Source organism: Ambystoma mexicanum, chromosome 8 (assembly GCF_040938575.1).
Source record: "Ambystoma mexicanum isolate Mex_15411 chromosome 8, UKY_AmexF1_1, whole genome shotgun sequence".
Classification (NCBI taxonomy): Eukaryota; Metazoa; Chordata; class Amphibia; order Caudata; family Ambystomatidae; genus Ambystoma; species Ambystoma mexicanum.
The window spans coordinates 65,650,744-65,668,851 of NC_090929.1; the positions used below are offsets into that span (position 1 = coordinate 65,650,744).

The 18,108-nt window shown below is 50.7% G+C and overlaps 1 protein-coding gene across 1 annotated transcript in view; it reads right to left on the reverse strand.

Moving 5' to 3' along the window:
- The window catches only part of RAPGEF1 (Rap guanine nucleotide exchange factor 1), a 740,344-nt gene that overhangs the window by 131,635 nt on the left and 590,601 nt on the right, over positions 1-18,108 (reverse strand). The window contains exons 16-17 of the mRNA XM_069609296.1: positions 8,909-8,984; positions 8,560-8,644 (exon numbers count right to left, since the gene is read on the reverse strand). Of these exons, the coding sequence (XP_069465397.1) occupies positions 8,560-8,644; positions 8,909-8,984 (161 nt within the window). The remainder of the gene's footprint in view (positions 1-8,559; positions 8,645-8,908; positions 8,985-18,108) is intronic.

The window sequence follows — 18,108 nt, forward strand, 5'->3', positions numbered from 1 at the left end:
GGGACGAGTTCTAGCGCGTCATTTGCTAGAAGATTGACGATATCCTCGAGGAGAATCTTCTGGTGGTCCAAGGAATGTACTTTTTGACGTGGAGGGTGGTTTTGGGGACGCTTGAGCAGTTCTATGCAGTATCCTGCAGACACTGTGGACAGCACCCATCTGTCTGATGTGATCCCTTCCCAAGCTTGGGTGAAGTTGGAAATGTGTCCCCCTACTGGGGATGCGTGAGAAGGGACACTGAGCGCAGCGTCACTGTTTAGCGGGAGGCGTGCCGCCTCTGCTGGGGCTGCCTCTACCCTTACCATGGCCCCTCTTGTTTCCTCTGCTGTAACTCTGGGTAGGCTGCTGGTTGTTACCCCATGATGTACCCTGCCCCTGTCAATGGAGCCTCTTTGTGAATTTTGGCCGCGTGGGCGATGAAAATTACTATTGCCTCTTTGATTAGGGGGCTTGTTGGTCAACTGTCCCAGGGATTTCAGAGTCTCATACTCATCTTTGGCATTCTTTAATGCGTCCTCTACCGCTTTGCCAAACAGTAGATTAGGCTCCACCGGCATGTCGATTAAGGATGCTTGTGTCTCGGGTTTAAACCCTGACTGTCTTAACCAAGCATGCTTCTTAATGACAGTGCTCTCTGCTATTAGCCTGCCGGCGTTATCTGCGGCATCAAAGGTTGCCTTAAGGATGCAACTGAACACGGCTCTCCCCTCCGACACAACCTGGGCCAACTGGCACTTTAAAGGTACCGGTGCGGAGTCGATGAGGGCAGCTACTTGCTCCCACTGATGGCAGTTGTAACTAGCCAGCAGAGTGGTGGAGTTGGCAATCCTTGCCTGGTAAGTGGAAGTGGAGGCTACCTTCCTTCCCAACCCGTAGATTTTCTTGATCTCCTTGTCGGGGGGAGCCTCATATGATGATAGAGGCGTTCCCACCCTCTTCCTGGTATTAGTAACTACCAGGGAGTGAGGCTTCAGTTGCCCCCTTACGTAAAGCGGGTCTGATTGGGCTGCCCTGAAAAATTTCTCAATTCTGGGGTTTACTGCCCTGGTGAGGTTGGGATTGAGAAGGGAAGGATAAATTCTCCATTGGATGGACTTGAGAATAGGAATGGCCTGAGCAATGTGTTTCTTTGCTCCTACTATTTCCTCAGCAAAGTCCCTCTCCTCCTGTGCCCCCTGAGTGTCTATGCGGAAGTGTTCTGCCGCTCTAGTCAAGACCTCATTTAGGAGGGGCTGGTTGTCGACTGGAGAGTCGGTAACTTGAGGTTCTTTGCCTACCGGGGAGTCTATTCTGTAGACTTCTGGGTCATCTTCCTCCTCCTCTTGGTCCTCGTCATCCCCATGATAGTCCACCCCAGTTTGGTCGTCCAATGTTACCAAGTCTGGATCCTCACTATACTGGGTGTAAGGCTGGATGTGAAAAGGGTCTGAAGACCGATCTTGCGTTGGGGTCTCAAACCGAGGTTTCTTACCAGGGGGCTGCGGGTCCCTAGACCCTGAGGGATTAGCACCGTCAGGGGTATAGGTGAGGAAGTGTTCTGGGTTCTTGAAGTAGAAGTCTGCTAGGGAGGACATTCTAGACATAACCCTGTCTATATCCTCACTGGTACATTTCTTGGACCTGGGAATGACCTTTTCTTGAGAGGGTTCCCCTTCTATGACTTGACTGGACCTATGGGCTTGTGCAGGGGTCTTGGCTAGCTGTTTATCAGAAGACTTAGAACTGTCTTTATGTAACTGTGGTGCAGAAGAAGGGTGAGATGGTTTCTTCTGCTGTTTTCCCCCTTCCCCATGAGTGGAAGGGTGTTTCCCTGGTGTTTTCACCCTCTCACAGCTTTTCGACGCATGGCGTCGAGATTCGGGGGTAGTGTCCCTTTCCTTAGAGTGAGGGCATCGGGATTCGGAAGCAGCCGCCGAACGGTCTGCTGACGCCAACTCCTGGTGAGCGGCCTGGGGCTGGCAGTCGGCTTCGTCTTCTGACGAGCGTACCTCCATGACTTTGGTGAGTGAGGCACTTCTGGCAACTGTGGATGGTTGCCTGGTGTCGTGAGGCGATCTTGACAGAGAAAGCCCAGAGGACATCGATTCGGTGGACCACTCTTTGTGTGCCTCTTTCCGAGAACTCGACACACGCATCAAGTCTCGGTTGGACTCCAAGTGTTTAGGTGTGGAAGTGGTGTGGGTAGCGCCCGTGTCGCCGGGTGTGTTCCCCATAACTGCCCTGCCAGACAGCCTTCCGAGGTCGGAGACTTGCGCTTGGCCGTCTTTCGACGCCTCGTTGCCCTCGCCGTCCGATAGTACGGCGTTGCTGCCATCACTGAAGGTGCCCTCCGCTTCCATGGCCTTGTGTTGCCTGGCGTGGTGGGCCCAACGTTTGGTCGAGCGGTCCTTTAGTGTATTAGCCTTGAACTGGCTACACGCTCTACAGTTCGCCTCGGGGTGGTCCCTCGGCAAGCAGAGGTTACAGTTGGCGTGTTTGTCAACCCAAGGATACTTGTGGTTGCACTTGGGGCAGAATTTGAAAGGGGTACCGTCCAAACGCGCAATGTGGCAGCAGGCTAGTGTGTGTAGGAAATATATATTTTGTGCATAGCTCTGGGGTTGCGAGCAGCTCGCCGGGCAGCCCAGTGCCGGAGTGACTCCCTGCCAGCCCATCCAGCCCATCCTGGGCCTCGAGTGAGTGGATTATTGTTTTCTCCTGTTTTTTCACGTGTTACTTATTTCCCTGCGCTCCGAGCGTGTGTGTTTTTCCTCCTCCCCCCTCCCCTTGCAGCCTCTTCCTGGTGCCCTCCCCATCCCGCCTCCCTGCCCGCCCACCCCCCCCCCACTGATTGGATCCCTCGGTGTCCCTTCTGGACTACCCGACGGCTGCTCTCCCCGCTCGCCTCTTTGTGCAGAGCTCTGGGGTTGCGAGCAGCTCGCCGGGCAGCCCAGTGCAGGAGTGACTCCCTGCCAACCCATCCAGCCCATCCTGGGCCTCGAGTGAGTGGATTATTGTTTTCTCCTGTTTTTTCACGTGTTACTTATTTCCCTGCGCTCCGAGCGTGTGTGTGTTTTTCCTCCTCCCCCCCACCCCTTGCAGCCTCTTCCTGGTGCCCTCCCCATCCCGCCTCCCTGCCCGCCCATCCCCCCCCATATACTGATCCCCCTGGGCAGCCCCCTGTCCAGCAGCCCCTCAGGCAAAGGGCGGCTCCTACAGCTGCGGCTTCCTCTGTGTCTGCAGGTGTCCGCAGAGGACGCCTGGCGCTGGTCCACCTTGTGAGCTCCACCTGCTCCCTCGGCCCGCCGCACCTACTCCTGTTCACTTAATTTGCATGGTGCCCTGACCTCACCTGCCCTGCAAATAGCGGTAAACTAGGGTTTTTCTCTCCCCTCGCAGGATTTTCAAACCTAGGTGGCCTCTCCACTGGGTACCTGTTCAGCATTACTGTGTTCACTGTGTCCTGATTTTGTGGTAAACTAGGGATTTTCTCTCCCCTCGCAGGATTTTCAAACCTAGGTGGCCTCTCCACTGGGTACCTGTTCAGCATTACTGTATTCACTGTGTCCTGATTTTGTGGTAAACTAGGGATTTTCTCTCCCCTCGCAGGATTTTCAAACCTAGGTGGCCTCTCCACTGGGTACCTGTTCAGCATTACTGTGTTCACTGTGTCCTGATTTTTGTGGTAAACTAGGGCGTGTCGCTCTCTTCCTGTCTGCTTGCGCTTGTCCTGTCCTCCCCCACCCCTCCTATTCCATGGTGCTCTCTATCTCTCCTATTTTTTCTAACTGCTTCTCCATTGACTATCCTGCTCTCCTCACTAAATCTGGTAGGAAAAAGTTTAAAAAGGACATCCTGGTCTCCAACCCAGGCCTCCCTATCGCCGACACCTACACCAGTGCCTCATCTAAGGAAACTCTCACTGACATCCTCTTTTTCATGCCTTCACCTGACCTATGGACCCTTCATATGGTCTCTGTGCTCTCTCCTTTCTCCTCTTCACCCATTAATGGTGGCACCCGTTGGGATGTCCTCTTGGCCTCCTTCCACTCCTCTAAGGCCATCATTAATGTCTACGCTAATGGGACCGTCTTGGTCCAAGGCCCTCAGGCCAACCTTCACCTCTTTGATAGACGCTTCCCGCGCCTCATCAACTTCCTTCCCTCTCCTGCTGTCCCCCCTTCTCTGTCCTCGGCTACCTTGCCTCTACCCTCCCTCGCTGCCCCCTCCCTTGCTCCTTCTTCACCTCCGCAGGGCGTACCTCTGATCTGTACCCCTCCCCGGAAGTCCTTTAAAGATGGCAACCTTCTCCACATTGCCACTCTTAACTCTCGCTCTGCTGTCAAACATTCCTCTCATATCTGCCGCCTTCTTGAGGAACTGGACCTTGACGTACTCGGTCTCACTGAGACATGGTTCACGGCCAGCTCTGTCACCAGCTTTGACACACTCCTACCTGACGGCTACAAGATCCTCTCTGTGCCCAGGCCCAGCCGTGCTGGGGGGGTTGTGGCCCTTATCTTCCCTGAGGGGATTCCTGCCACGGCTATTCCCACGCAGACCTACTCCTCTTTCGAATGTCTTGTCTGCCGACTCTCTCTCTCGCCTAGCCATTCCCTCACCGTGGCTACTGTCTATCGGCCACCTGGTCAAATTTCCTCCTTCCTCTCCGAGTGGGCGGACCTCTCCTCCTCACTCCTGTCCTCAACCACTCAACTCCTCATTCTTGGTGACTTCAAGATCCACCTGGATGCCTCCTGTCCCCCCTCTGGACTCTTTCGCAACCTCTGCGACTCTCTCTCACTCTCTATTCTCCCGTCTGGGCCGACCCATTCTGCAGGGCACACTCTAGATGCCCTGATCTCTTCTGACCTTCCCCTCTCTGTCCCTCTCTCCACTCCTCTCTCCTGGAGTGATCACTTTCTCCTTTCTTCCCACCTCATCCTCCCTACCCCACAGGCAAAGCCACCCTTATCACTGCCGCCTTCCTTCTCGGTCATCCGACCCATGAAGCGTGTGTCAGTTGAGGCTTTCGCTGCCACCTTCTCGCCCCCTCCTCCCCCCTCGGCTGACTCCCATCCTGACACAGCCCTCTCCTCTCTCCACTCTGCTATATCTGATACCCTTGATATCCTTGCCCCTGTCATGAGAATCGGCCTGAAGCCCAAAGCCAAATGTAACTCCTGGTATGACTCTGATCTCGTCACCCTTAAACGCAAGTGCAGGGTAGCAGAGAGGAAATGGCGTGCTTCATGTTCATCCTCTGACAAACTGGCCTGTCTCCTGCTCCAAAGGCAATACCGGCTCTCCGTTCTGACCAAGAAGAGAGCCCTTATCCAAGCCCGCATCACTGCGGCATCTAACAATTCGGCCGAACTCTTTAAAATCTGCAAGGAGCTGGCCAATCCTGCTGCAGTATCTACCTCTCCTGTCCCCTCCCAGGCCCTCTGTACGGCACTGGCCTCCCACTTCATTTAAAAAACTTGGGACATCCTGTTCTCACTCTCCTCCTATCACCCCTCCCCCTCAATTCCCTGCCCGTCCTCTGGCCCCTCTGCAGCCACCCCTCCTCTCTCCTTCTCTGCCTTTCCCCTTTTTTCTGCTGACGAGGTTTCGAGACAAGTCCGATCTATGAAAGTCTTGTCAAAACAGGTCCACCCCTGTTCCTCCAAAACTATCAAGGACCACATCGATTCCTTGGCTCCTGCCCTTGCTGACTTCTGCAATCACTCCTTCGCCTCTGGAGTCTTCCCATCCCCTCTCAAGCACTCCCTTGTGCACCCCCTTCTTAAGAAACCCTCTTCTGACCCTTCCTGCCCAGCTAACTATCGCCCAATCTCTATCACTCCCTTCCTGGGCAAGCTCCTGGAGAAACTGGCCATCTCCCAGCTTAATCTCCATGCTGAAGCTGTTGGTAGCCTTCATGACCACCAGTCTGGCTTCAGAGCCGCCAGAAGCACGGAAACTGCTCTCCTGAACATCCGTGAGCATCTACTCTCGAACCTTGACTCTAACATTCCATGTGTTCTCATCTTGCTCGATCTCTCTTCTGCCTTTGATACTGTCAACCATACCATCCTGCTTAACCGTCTCCGTGATAACCTGGGTATCACTGGTCAGGCTCTGGCTTGGCTGACCTCTTTCCTCTCAAATCGACCTTCCCAGGTCCAACTGGGGTCTTTCCTCTCTGACGTCTTTTTCTCTACCTCTGGTGTCCCCCAGGGTTCTAACCTCTCTCCCTGGCTGTTCAACCAGTATCTGGCACTTCTTGCCCACCGCATCGCTGCTCTCTGCCCCAACTTTCAGTGCTATGCGGATGATACCCAGCTCATTTTCAGGCTACCCTCGGCCTCCTCTTCTCCTTCCCTCATCTCCGACTTGTCTTTCTGCTATCCAGGAATGGTGTGCAGCCAACGACCTCTGCCTTAATGCCAGTAAGACTGAGATTCTACTCATCGGCACACCCACTCCCCTCCTTCCCTGCAGCTCTCTGGCCGGCCTCTCTTGGCCCTCATCCTGCTCCTACCTGCAAGGCAAAAAACCTCAGAGTCATCTTCGACTCCACACTCTCCTTCTTTCCTCACATTTCTGACATTTCTAAGAAGTCACACTACCAGCTGCACCTCCTCAGAGGTATCCTTCCTTTCCTCTCCTTCCCCCAGAAGCTCACCGTCTCCAGAGCCCTGGTTCTCTCGAAGCTGGACTACTGTAACAGCCTCTATCTAAATCTGCCTGCCTCTACTCTCCGCCCGCTGCAACTCATCCAGAACAGGACTGCGAGACTTGTCCTTGGCCTCAAGCCCAGGGAACGTATCTCTCCAGGACTGAAATCACTACCCTGTGGCTGCGAGGATTAAGTTCAAAACCCTCTGCATTGTCCACAAGGCCTTCTGGGGCCTTGGGCCAAAATACCTTCAACTCTCTCTTCCTAAATATCTTCCTTCTAGAGCTCTTCGCTCATCCGCCTCCAACTCCCTCAGGGTCATTCGCTTCTCCAAGCAACGAGTTGGGGGGAGATATCTCTCTGCAGCAGGGGCCTCCCTCTGGAACAGCCTTCCTGCCTCCCTGAAACTTGAGGCGAACCATCTCCGGTTCCGGAAGCACCTCAAAACCTTCCTCTTTGCTTCTGCTTTCTCTCCCCCTCTCCCCTGCTAAATCACTGAAACTGTACTGAATCAGCAACTGGGCCACTCGCCAATCTCGGCCCTTGGCCCAGCCGCTCTCCCCTGCACTGCCTCCCTGGCAACCCCTGCACTACAGGACTGTGTGTATCCCTACAGCCCCCCTTCCCAGCACTTGTCTGCACTTATCCTGCACTTGCCACCAGCTGGCCCTTATTATTTATCTTGTATTTTACTAATCACTTGTAATGCACTTTCCCCTCTCCCTTTCCCCCTTGCACTTTTCCCGTCCCCCCTTCCCATGCACTTGCGCGATCTGAATGACACCTGGCCTAGTAGGATCGTTTGTCTGTCTCCCCATGTTCCCCCCTCCCTGCCTCGTCGTGCCTTGAAACACTTGTGTATAGGCGCGTTACAAATGCCATATCATATATGAGTGTAGAGTATGTTGCCACCCCCCACTCTCCCTACTTGCACGGCCGAGGCCAGAGGCCTTCCGAGGCCCAAAGTCCGTCGTGCAGCTTTTGACGGTTGTTTCATCTCCGGGCCGGCGTCAAGCTTCGATGACTCGACGTGGGAGTGGAAGAAACGGGGAAATATGATATTTAGCAAAATATGGCTGAAAGCCAGGGAACTCCGGGGAATGCTTCCGTCAAGTATGGCGGAAAAAAACAATCTGAAGGTCCTACACGCATGAGGGATCATGGGTCCAGTGGACGTCACACTAGGGATAGTATTACTGGCACGCCCTGTGTCGACGCCCATTTTCGAGTTTCGAAAAACAAACTAATACTCTGCAGCTTCCACTAGATGTCGGCCTATGCACAGCATGTGATCTAAGCAGATTCCACAAGCCTCAGAAATTTTAATATAAATGCATTGGTGTGTTTCTTTGGACTACTGTACTAACTGGGTTCTTGGTACTTGCCTACAGCTCACATCTTCCTCCTATGATAAGCCTGACTGCTCTGCCACTCTACCAAGGTTCCATGAGTAGTACAGACTGACACTAAGAGTTAGGGACCTGTATGCCACTGGGATAGTTTTAGGAAGTCTTTTACCGTAAGTGGACATCTGAGGTGCATTATTTTGCAGAGGTGACAGCCTAACAGATCTACTTAGTGAGCGAGGACTTTGGAAGGCCACAGCGGCTGCCTTAGTATGAACCCCCCCTGAAATACTGCCCTTTAAAAGTCAGAAAAGTAAATCAAGAAGGTAACCCTGTGGGTCGAGATAAATGGTTGAAAAACCTTTATGACAGGCATGTGTACGTGTGTCACAGAAGGCATCAAAACTCGTTTAATCGATAGCCACACAATTCAATACCAAGATCCATTTTGAGATTGATAAAGGCTGCAGGATATTTAAAAGGGCATTCTGCCTCTGTTTGCATCCACGGGTACTAACAAATGAGTGGCCCCAACCCCTACCATCCCCGGAGCGGGTTAAGAAAGGATATCTGTACTGGAGCTTCTGGATGAGTTCCCCCGGCGAGATAAAAGTGCGGTACGTCGTCAGGAAAGCTTCACAATACAGGACAAGATCTATGGAAGAAAGGAGAGCAGTCAGATATGGGAACCAAAGAAACAATCAGCCCTTTCTGCAAGGTTTCACAAAGTTACATAAAGCATTAAAGTGCCATTATTTGCCCAACAAAGCGAGCCAAAGCAACTTCAAATCCTCTGAAAGGAAGGTGAGAAATCATCAGCATACAGCATTTAATATGAAACAAGGACAGACCATCCCACTGAGCAGCGCATTCATCAAAAAAACAAATTCAAACGCTAGCCCATGCACAGCACCCATACCTTTGCGGTCCGTCTCGGTGGCATGGACTAGTAAAATATCCCCCGATCCTCCTCGAACATCAGGCCCGTCGTCCCCCTGCAAAGAAAGTGGCAGCAGGTTAATATACAGGTGCATATTTGAGGACCTAATGGGGGCAGCCCCTTCATGATCCTGAGTAAGGAGGAACCTATTCAAACAAAAGCACATATTCATCTCACAGGCACCCTGCTTGGTCTCAAGTGAGGGCACCAATCAACACTACAAAGTCTACAGCAGTACTGCTATGGAACTGTGGCTGCTCTGCTCATTGTCTGCCACCTTCTCAACTCATCACCTTGCTCTGGATTAAAAGGCTACTTGTAATCCTAGTTCCCCATTTTGGGAATCTTAAATAATTCATAAGCAGTAAACAATTTTCATCAATGGAAATTTATAAACAGGCCAATGCCTCTTATTTTAATATGTTACAGTTTGTTGCCCGCAATCTACTGATCATGGGCACAGAAGACCACAAATGGAAGCCAGAGGACTGCGGAGACTGCGCTCCCGCACCACAACATTTATTTTAATTACAAAGACGAACAATGCTCTTTTGATCACATAAGAACGTACAATAGATATGGAATCAGATATGCTGGGAAGCAGTGGGCTTCTTACAATGCGATGAGTTCAAGTGACATTCTGACCAGTTTGTAGCAGGAGTAAATGGAACAGTCACTAAGTACAATACATGTGTAGACTTACACGGATTAAGGACAATCAACATTAGACATGTTCAAGTATAGGTAGGCAGTACAGCCAGTTAAGCTAGGGACGTGACCATGGTGAATGAAGTGCTAGAGTGGAGGCAAAGAAAGTGAGAGACAGAGGCAAGTTAGAGGCGAGGGGAAAATGTTAGCTTGAATGCAGATTAGAGTTAAGAGGGTACTTTGGAGGAGAGGAGGTAGGGTTTCAGTTTGGTTTTGAACAGATCGTTGTCAACGTTTTCTCGGATGTCCGGGGAAGAGAATTCCATGCAAGTGGAGCAAGTGTGTGTGCAGGGGTCGACAGGCCCAACCTTAGAGCGGCCTGGAAGAGGGAGGACACTGACATGGAGAAAAGGTAAGTGAGTGTGTACGGTTAGTGTGAGGCGCGATTATATATATATATATATATATATATATATATGATACATTACTCGCCGTAATCGTATTTCTGATGCTTGTATCTGCTTAGATTCCCATGCTGTGCATAGGCCGACATCTAGTGGAAGCTGCGGAGTATTACAGTTTGTTTTTCGAAACTCGAAAATGGGCGTCGACACAGGGCGTGCCAGTAATACTATCCCTAGTGTGACGTCCACTGTACCCAAGATCCCTCACGCGTCTAGGATCCTCAGATTGTATTTTTTCTGACATGAGGTAGCATGAGGAGTAGCGTGAGTACAGATAATCCAAGCAGATAGACAGAAAGGTAAGACTACAAGCAATCATGCGCCTTCTCTCGGCGGGGAGGAAGGGTGGGTCGCATGTGAATCTAAGCAGATACAAGCATCAGAAATACGATTACGGTGAGTAATGTATCCCTTCTGAGGCTTGTGGAATCTGCTTAGATCACATGCTGTGCATAGATTAGCAAGCAGTACCAGAAGGAGGAGGTGGGATGCGAGAAGGGTCATGAGCAAATAAGTGTCTTAGAACCGCTTGTCCCACTTGTGTATCTGCCTTGGAATGGGTGTCAATGCAGTAATGCTGAGTAAAAGTGTGAATAGAGCTCCAAGTAGCTGCTTTGCAAATGGTGTCAAGGGGTACATTTGCAATGAAAGCCAGAGTGGCCCCAATGCCTCTAGTAGAGTGGGCCCTTGGCGTAAAAGGCAGAGTCTTTTCAGAGAGTGAGTAACACAGCTGGATACAGTTAATAATCCACTTCGAGATGGCACCTTTAGAGACGCGTTCCCCTCTCTGCCTGTAGCTACGGAGACAAACAGTTGATCTGTTTTCCTTAGCGGTCTGGTTTTATTTACATAGTAGAGGACCGCCCTACGCACATCTAGGGTGTGTAGTTTCACCTCAGCCGAGCTTTGCGGGTTCTGAAAGAAAGCCGGAAGCTCGATGGACTGGTTTACATGGAATTTTGATATAAATTTAGGCGAGAACCTAGGGTGTGTGCGTAAAACCAGTTTGTCTTTATGGATAGTAAAGAAGGGATCCTGCACTGACAGAGCCTGAATTTCACTGACCCTTCTTATAGAAGTAATAGCTACTAAGAAGGCCGTTTTATAAGTCAGGTGTTTGAGACTGCTTTTATGCATGGGTTCGAAAGGGGGGCCCATGAGCTTGGCTAGCACCACATTAAGGTCCCACCCTGGTGGTGGGTTTGAAATAGGAGGGTGAAATCTCTTTACTCCTTCCATGAAGGCTTTAACTACTGGTACTTTCCACCACAAAACCTTGCTATGGGAAGTGGTGTAAGCCGAGAGGGCTGCCAGGTGTACTTTCAGTGAGTTAAAAACCAATCCTGCATCTAGCAGGTGGAGCATGTATGTAACAATAGTGGAAGGAGTGCAATCAACTGGGTTGATTTGTCTACTCTGGCACCAGATAACGAACCTCTTCCACTTGTCAAAGTAACAGTGCCTTGTGTTTGGTTTCCTAGATTCCTTTAGGATGTTCATACACCTCTGTGGTAATTTGAGGTGTCCAAACTCTATGACCTCAGGAGCCATGCTGCCAGGTTCATTGAGTTGGGTTGCTGGTGCACTGTTTGACCTTGGTGCTGGGACAGTAGGTTGTACCAGGCTGGAAGTTTGATGGGCTCGCACACCGCCATCCTGCGTAGGCGTGGGAACCAGTTGTCTTGCCCACATGGGAGCAACTAGGACGAGCGTCATCGACTCCCTGTTCATCTTGTTCACCACTTTCCTGATGAGAGGAGTTGGTGGAAAAGCGTACGCAAACATCCCTGACCAGTTCAACCACAGGGCGTTCCCCTGGGAGTCTGGTTGGGGGAACCTGGATGCAAATCCTGGGCATTGTCTGTTTTTGCTTGTGGCGAATAAGTCTATAGTGGGGAAACCCCACTGAGAGAAGAGATCTTCTACGACCTCTCTGTGAAGAACCCATTCGTGTTCCTCTGGGAGGGAGTCTCTGCTCAGAGCATCCGCTAGGGAATTGAGCTCCCCTGGAACATGTTGTGATGACAGGAAGATGTTCCGTCTGAGTGCCCATATCCAGATTTTCTGGGCAAGCTTGGACAGATTTGGCGAGCGAGTCCCTCCTTGCTTGTTTAGATAGAACATGGCTGTAGTGCTGTCCGTCCGGATTTGCACTGACAGGTTTAGTAGGTGGGGCTCGAACGCCTGAAGTGCTCTGAATACTGCCAGAAGCTCTAGCAGGTTGATGTGGTTCTTGGCCACTGAGTGAGACCAGAGACCCTGAGCTGTGTGGTGGAGATGGTGAGCTCCCCACCCCGTCAGACATGCATCTGTAGTGACTACTGCCTGTACTTCGGGATCGTAAAAGGGTTTCCCCTGTGCGAGATTTTCTCTTGTCCACCAGTGAAGGCTTTGTGCCAGTGTTGGCGAAACGACCACTAGATCGTCCCACTGACCACTTGCCCGAGACCACTGTTTCGCCAACCATTCCTGCATGGGACGCATGCGCAGGCACGCGTGGGGGACCAGGTAAATGCATGACGCCATCATGCCCAGTAAACGCATTGCTTTGCGTACCGTTATTTGTTGACCGGACTGATAATGCGGAATTTGCAGTAGTATATTCCGAATTCTTTCTTCTGAAGGAAAGGTCAACCCCTCCTGGGTATCCAGGATTGCTCCTAGGAATTGTTTTGAGGTGCTTGGCACCAGGCTTGACTTCTTCTCGTTGATTGAGAAGCCTAACTCGTGGAGGAGGTTGATAGTCCTTTGAATGTTTGTCCTGCAAATTCCTGGGGTTTCCCCCGTTATGAGCCAGTCGTCCAGATAAGGGTACACTGGGATTGCCTCCCTGCTGAGGTGTGCAGCCGCCACCGCCAGTACCTTGGTGAATACCCTTGGTGCTGAAGCTATCCCGAAGGGCAGTACCTTGAATTGGTAGTGGCGACTGTCCACCTTGAAGCGCAAGTACTTTCTGTGCGCTGGGAACATGGAAATATGAAAATAAGCATCTTTCATATCCAAGGTAGCCATGTAATCCCCCTTTTTTAGGAGGGGGATTACTTCTTGTAGCGTGGTCATACGAAATTTTTGGGGCTTGACATACTTGTTGGCAGGCCGTAAGTCCAATACTGGGCGCATTGTCAAGTCTTTCTTTGGCACAAGGAAGTAAGTTGAATAAATACCCTTGTTTACCTGGTGTCCCGGGACGAGTTCTATCGTGTCCTTTTGTAGAAGAATGGCGATCTCCTCGAGGAGAATCTTCTGATGTTCTAAGGAGTGTACTCTTTGTCGTGGAGGATGGATCCGGGGACGCTGCAGTAGCTCTATACAATATCCCGTGGATACTGTTGACAGCACCCATCTGTCTGATGTGATCCCTTCCCAAGCCTGGGTGAAGTTTGAAATGCGTCCCCCTACTGGGGTTGCGTGAGAAGGGACCCTGAACGGAGCGTCACTGCTTTGGAGGAGTCGTGCCGCCTCCCTTGCTGGGGCTGCCTCTGCCTTTACCGCGACCTCTTCTATTACCTCTGCCGTAACCCTGGGTAGCCTGTTGGTTGTTGTTCCACTGTGTACCCTGCCCCTGGGAATAGTTAGATCCTCTCTGGGAATTTTGGCCGCGTGGGCGACGAAAATTACTATTCCCTCTCTGGTTAGGGGGTTTATTGGTTAACTGGCCAAGGGATTTGAGTGTCTCGTATTCGTCCTTGGCATTTTTTAGTGCGTCTTCGACCGCCTTACCAAACAGATCGGCTTCCACCGGTTTGTCTAACAATGATGCCTGAGTTTCTGCCTTAAAACCAGACTGCCGTAACCATGCATGTCTCTTGATAACAGTACATTCTGCTATCAATCTGCCTGCGTTGTCCGCGGCGTCGAAGGTTGCTTTCAAAATGCAACCAGACACGGCTCTACCCTCTGCGGAAATCCGAGCTAATTAGCTTTTTAACGGTTCAGGAGCAGAGGCTATGAGAGCCGCGACTTCATCCCACTGATGGCAGCTGTAGCTGGCCAACAGGGTGGTGGAGTTAGCAATCCTTGCTTGATAGGCGGACGATGAGGCTACCATCCTGCCGAAACCGTATAGTTTTTTGCTCTCCTTGTCAGGAGGAACTTCTGACGAAGACAAGGGTGTCCCCGCCCTCTTACTAGTGTTGGTGACAACTAGGGAGTCTGGCTTCAGATGTCCTCTTATATAGAGAGGGTCAGACTGTGCTGCCCTGAAAAGATTTTCAACGCTGGGATTGACTGCTCTGGTGAGGTTTGGGTTCACCAGGGACGGATCTATTCTCCGCTGAATGGATTTAAGGATAGGGATGGTCTGGGCAACAGGCCTCCTTTCTCCCACTAACTCTTCTGCGAAGTCCCTTTCCTCCTGTACACCGTGGGTGTCAATGTGGAAATGTTCTGCTGCGTGAGCGAGAACCTCATTTAGGAGGGGTTGGTTATCGACCGAGGAGTCGGTAACCGGGGCTTCGTTCTCTACCGGGGAATCTACTCTGTATGTTTCCGGGTCATCCTCTTCTTCCTCCTGGACCTCATCATCCCCATAGTAGCCCGTCCCGGTTTTCTCTTCTATCAACCCAAATTCTTGGTCTTCACAAAAGGAAGCCTCTATTTGATAGCGTGAGTATGGTCTTGCGTAAGGTTGTACCTCGAAGGGTTCGGACCTCATTGGAGTTTCAAACCGGGCCTTCTTACTCGGGGGGATAGGATCAGTAGAGCCTGAGGGTGTGGGCCCTTGTGGATCATACGAGAGGAAATGTTCTGGATTTTTATCATAAAAATCAGCCAAAGAAGACATTCTTGACATGACCCTATCTATGTCTTCACTGGACCATTTTTTGGAACTGGGAATGACTCTCTCAGCAAGTCTATGGGATTTATCTTGAGTAGCTTTGCTGGTTGTGGACCTATCAGCAGACCTGGGCTTGTCTGTCTGTTTAGGGGGGGTGGAGTGATTCACCCGTGTGAAAGAATGTACAGGTAATTTCTTCTGCTGTTTTCCCCCCTCCTCGTGCGTAGAAAAATGTTTTCCCTGTCCCTTAGTGGCTCCGGAGTATTTCGACGCCTGGCGTCGAGGAGTCCCGTCCTTCGAGCGTGGGGCCTCGCTGGGTTTAATTGCGGGCTCCGACTCCTGGAGCACGGCCTGGGGGTAGAAGTCGTCTTCGTCTTCCGACGATTGAACTTCTGTTAGCCTAGGGAGCGAGGCACTCTTGGCAAGAGTGGATGATTGCCTGGAGTCATGCGGCGATCTTGATCGAGAGCGCCCAGAGGACACCGAATCGGACCGTTCTGTCTGTGCCTCTTTCCGAGATCTCGACGTCGTCGAGTCCTGGTTGGACTTAGTGTGTGTAGTATGTGAAGCGCTTGTGTCGCCGGGGGTCTTCCCCATAGCCGCCCTGCCGGACGACCTTCCGAGGTCGGGGACCTGCGCTCGGCTGTCTTTCGACGCCGTAATGCCCTCGCCGTCCGAAAGTACGGCGTCGCTGCCATCGCTGAAGGCGCCCTCCGCTGCCATGGCCGCCTGCCTGGCGTGGTGGACCCAACGCTTCGTCGAACGGTCCTTAAGTGTCTTAGGTTTAAACCTACTACACGCTCTGCAGTTCGCTTCGGGGTGGTCCCTCGGCAAGCAGAGATTGCACGTGGCGTGCCTGTCGACCCAAGGGTATTTGCGATTGCACTTGGGGCAGAATTGAAAAGGGGTACCCTCCATACGCACCTTGAGGCAGCGGGCTGTTAAGTGTAGGAAATGTATAAGGTGTACCTATATACCAAGAGTGTAGAGTATGTACCACCCCCCACTCTCCCTACTTGCAGGGCCGAGGCCAGCGGCCTACCAGGCCCGGGCCGAGGCCAGCGGCCTTCCGAGGCCCAAATCCGTCATGCAGCAGCCGACGGTCGATTTCTTCTCCAGCCGGCGTCGAGTGTCGAAGTTCGACGTTGGGGTGGGAAAGGATGTCAATAGATTATTATTTTAAATTCTAGCAAAAGTATGGCTAAGGCCAGGGGACTCCGCAAAATGCTTCCGACCAGTATGGCAGAAAAAACAATCTGAGGATCCTAGACGCGTGAGGGATCTTGGGTACAGTGGACGTCACACTAGGGATAGTATTACTTTCACGCCCTGTGTCGACGCCCCTTTTCGAGTTTCGAAAAACAAACTGTAATACTCCGCAGCTTCCACTAGATGTCAGCCTATATACAGCATGTGATCTAAGCAGATTCCACAAGCCTCAGAAATATATATATATTCCCCCTGAAAGGGCAATTTTCCAAACTGTTGAAGGCCACACCAAATCGGTCTAACGAACACAGCCTTTTCAGTATGCGTCCTTCAACAGGCAGAATTTACAGATAGAACCAAAGATTAACCTCCAAAAAGCACATTTGCCGTTTTGCAGAGCCAACAGTTTTGGCTTTTGTGTAGGCATGGGAAAGCCATTTTCCCGGCACTGCTGTAGTGGTATTACTTGGCTATCAATGTTAGCACCTGCAAAGTGGTGCGAGTACTTGGGCATATGAGAGCAGTGCCTGGCCAATGCAAAACACTTACACATGCCAAAACTGATGGTTTTGCCAATGCTGATTTTTAACAGGACTTCAATGAAGGGCACGCATAATGCTTATTAATCGAATGGTTGAAGGCAGACCTAAGACATTTTGATCACAATAGTAGCAGATTAACAGCTTTAATTAAGTAATCTCTCAGAAGATTGTTTTGAAAAAAACACTGGCAGGCCCGTCAAGCACAAGTTTTGATGGTAAGGCTTGATAACGCTAGCTGAAATAAATCCCAGGAGGATGGGTTTTCGACAGGGAGGTGTAGGAAGTGGGTGGGAATGGCATAGGGATTAGCATGGGCAGTCAATAGGTGGGTAAATAACCAAACACACTTACAAGCTTTGTGTCCCTCCTCGTGCCATTTCTCTCTAGCTGTACTCAAATGCAATCGTTGTGACTTGCAATTAAAAACAGAAATAAACTCAAGACAGGCTGCCATGTGATAAAACGGAACGCCATTGATATTGCACCAGCACCAACCACCCCATGATGAACCAGAGGGTGCAGCTGCATTTCAGTCCTTTCCGATGCATTGTTGACTGACAAAGAAGGGTCTTTTACCACCCTATGCCTCCTGCCCCCTCTCGGGGAGGTGGGCCCTTTGTTTTTGGCTATAATGAGGATATCAAAGATGGAGAACCAGCATTAGAAGTAAGTATAATTGCAACTCCATGATGGGGTCTTCATTAATACTCGCACCGATTGGAATAGGAAGACCATGCCATGGTATAGAACTCAGTGGAGCCGGAACCAAGAGAAAAACAAAAGATACAGAAAAAAATAGCAAAAGAAAATTTACTGCAAGGTTTTTTTAAGGGATTGTCGTCGTACTTGTGCATCCACCTTAAGGTCTGAATCTGTCACTGGGCCTCAAACACCAGAGCACTATTTTACCATTTAAAACGTGTTGGGACCCAACCCCAGGCACACATGCGTTAGTAAGAATCACAACAATGAAAAGTTTGATTAATATTGAAGTCTGACACTACCTTTGGGAGCAATAAAGGATGTGTCTTAAGAACCATTCTTATGAAAGACACTGTAATAATGCTCGTAAATACGGGGACCATGCATCTCACTAAGCCCCCCCGGACCACGTTATGGTTCCAAGGGATGCTACATCCCAAGAAAACCATTGAGAGCCTGACTCAAGGATGGACTCAAAAGGAGGACCCATTAGTTTTACTAGATCAAGGGTGCAATGCTCAGGAGTACACCTATAGAGAATGTGTTTAATTAAATACTCGCCCCAGAGATTATCAACGAGCTGATCATCGAAGCCGGCCCTATTCAAATGTTCCAATCTGGTGCTGATGAGGATATGATGTTATAGGGGGTGAGGGGGGAAGCAAGGGGATTCCTGCGTTTTGGCTTTGCATTAGTTTAACATATATTGACGGTAGGCTTTAATGCCCATGGTATTATGTTGCATGACAACTGTTTGGTTAACTTGGCTATTTTGTGTTCAAATGTAAAAGAAAAAGCTGTAAATAAAGTTTTTTTTTTGAAAAAGCACAAGTGGGG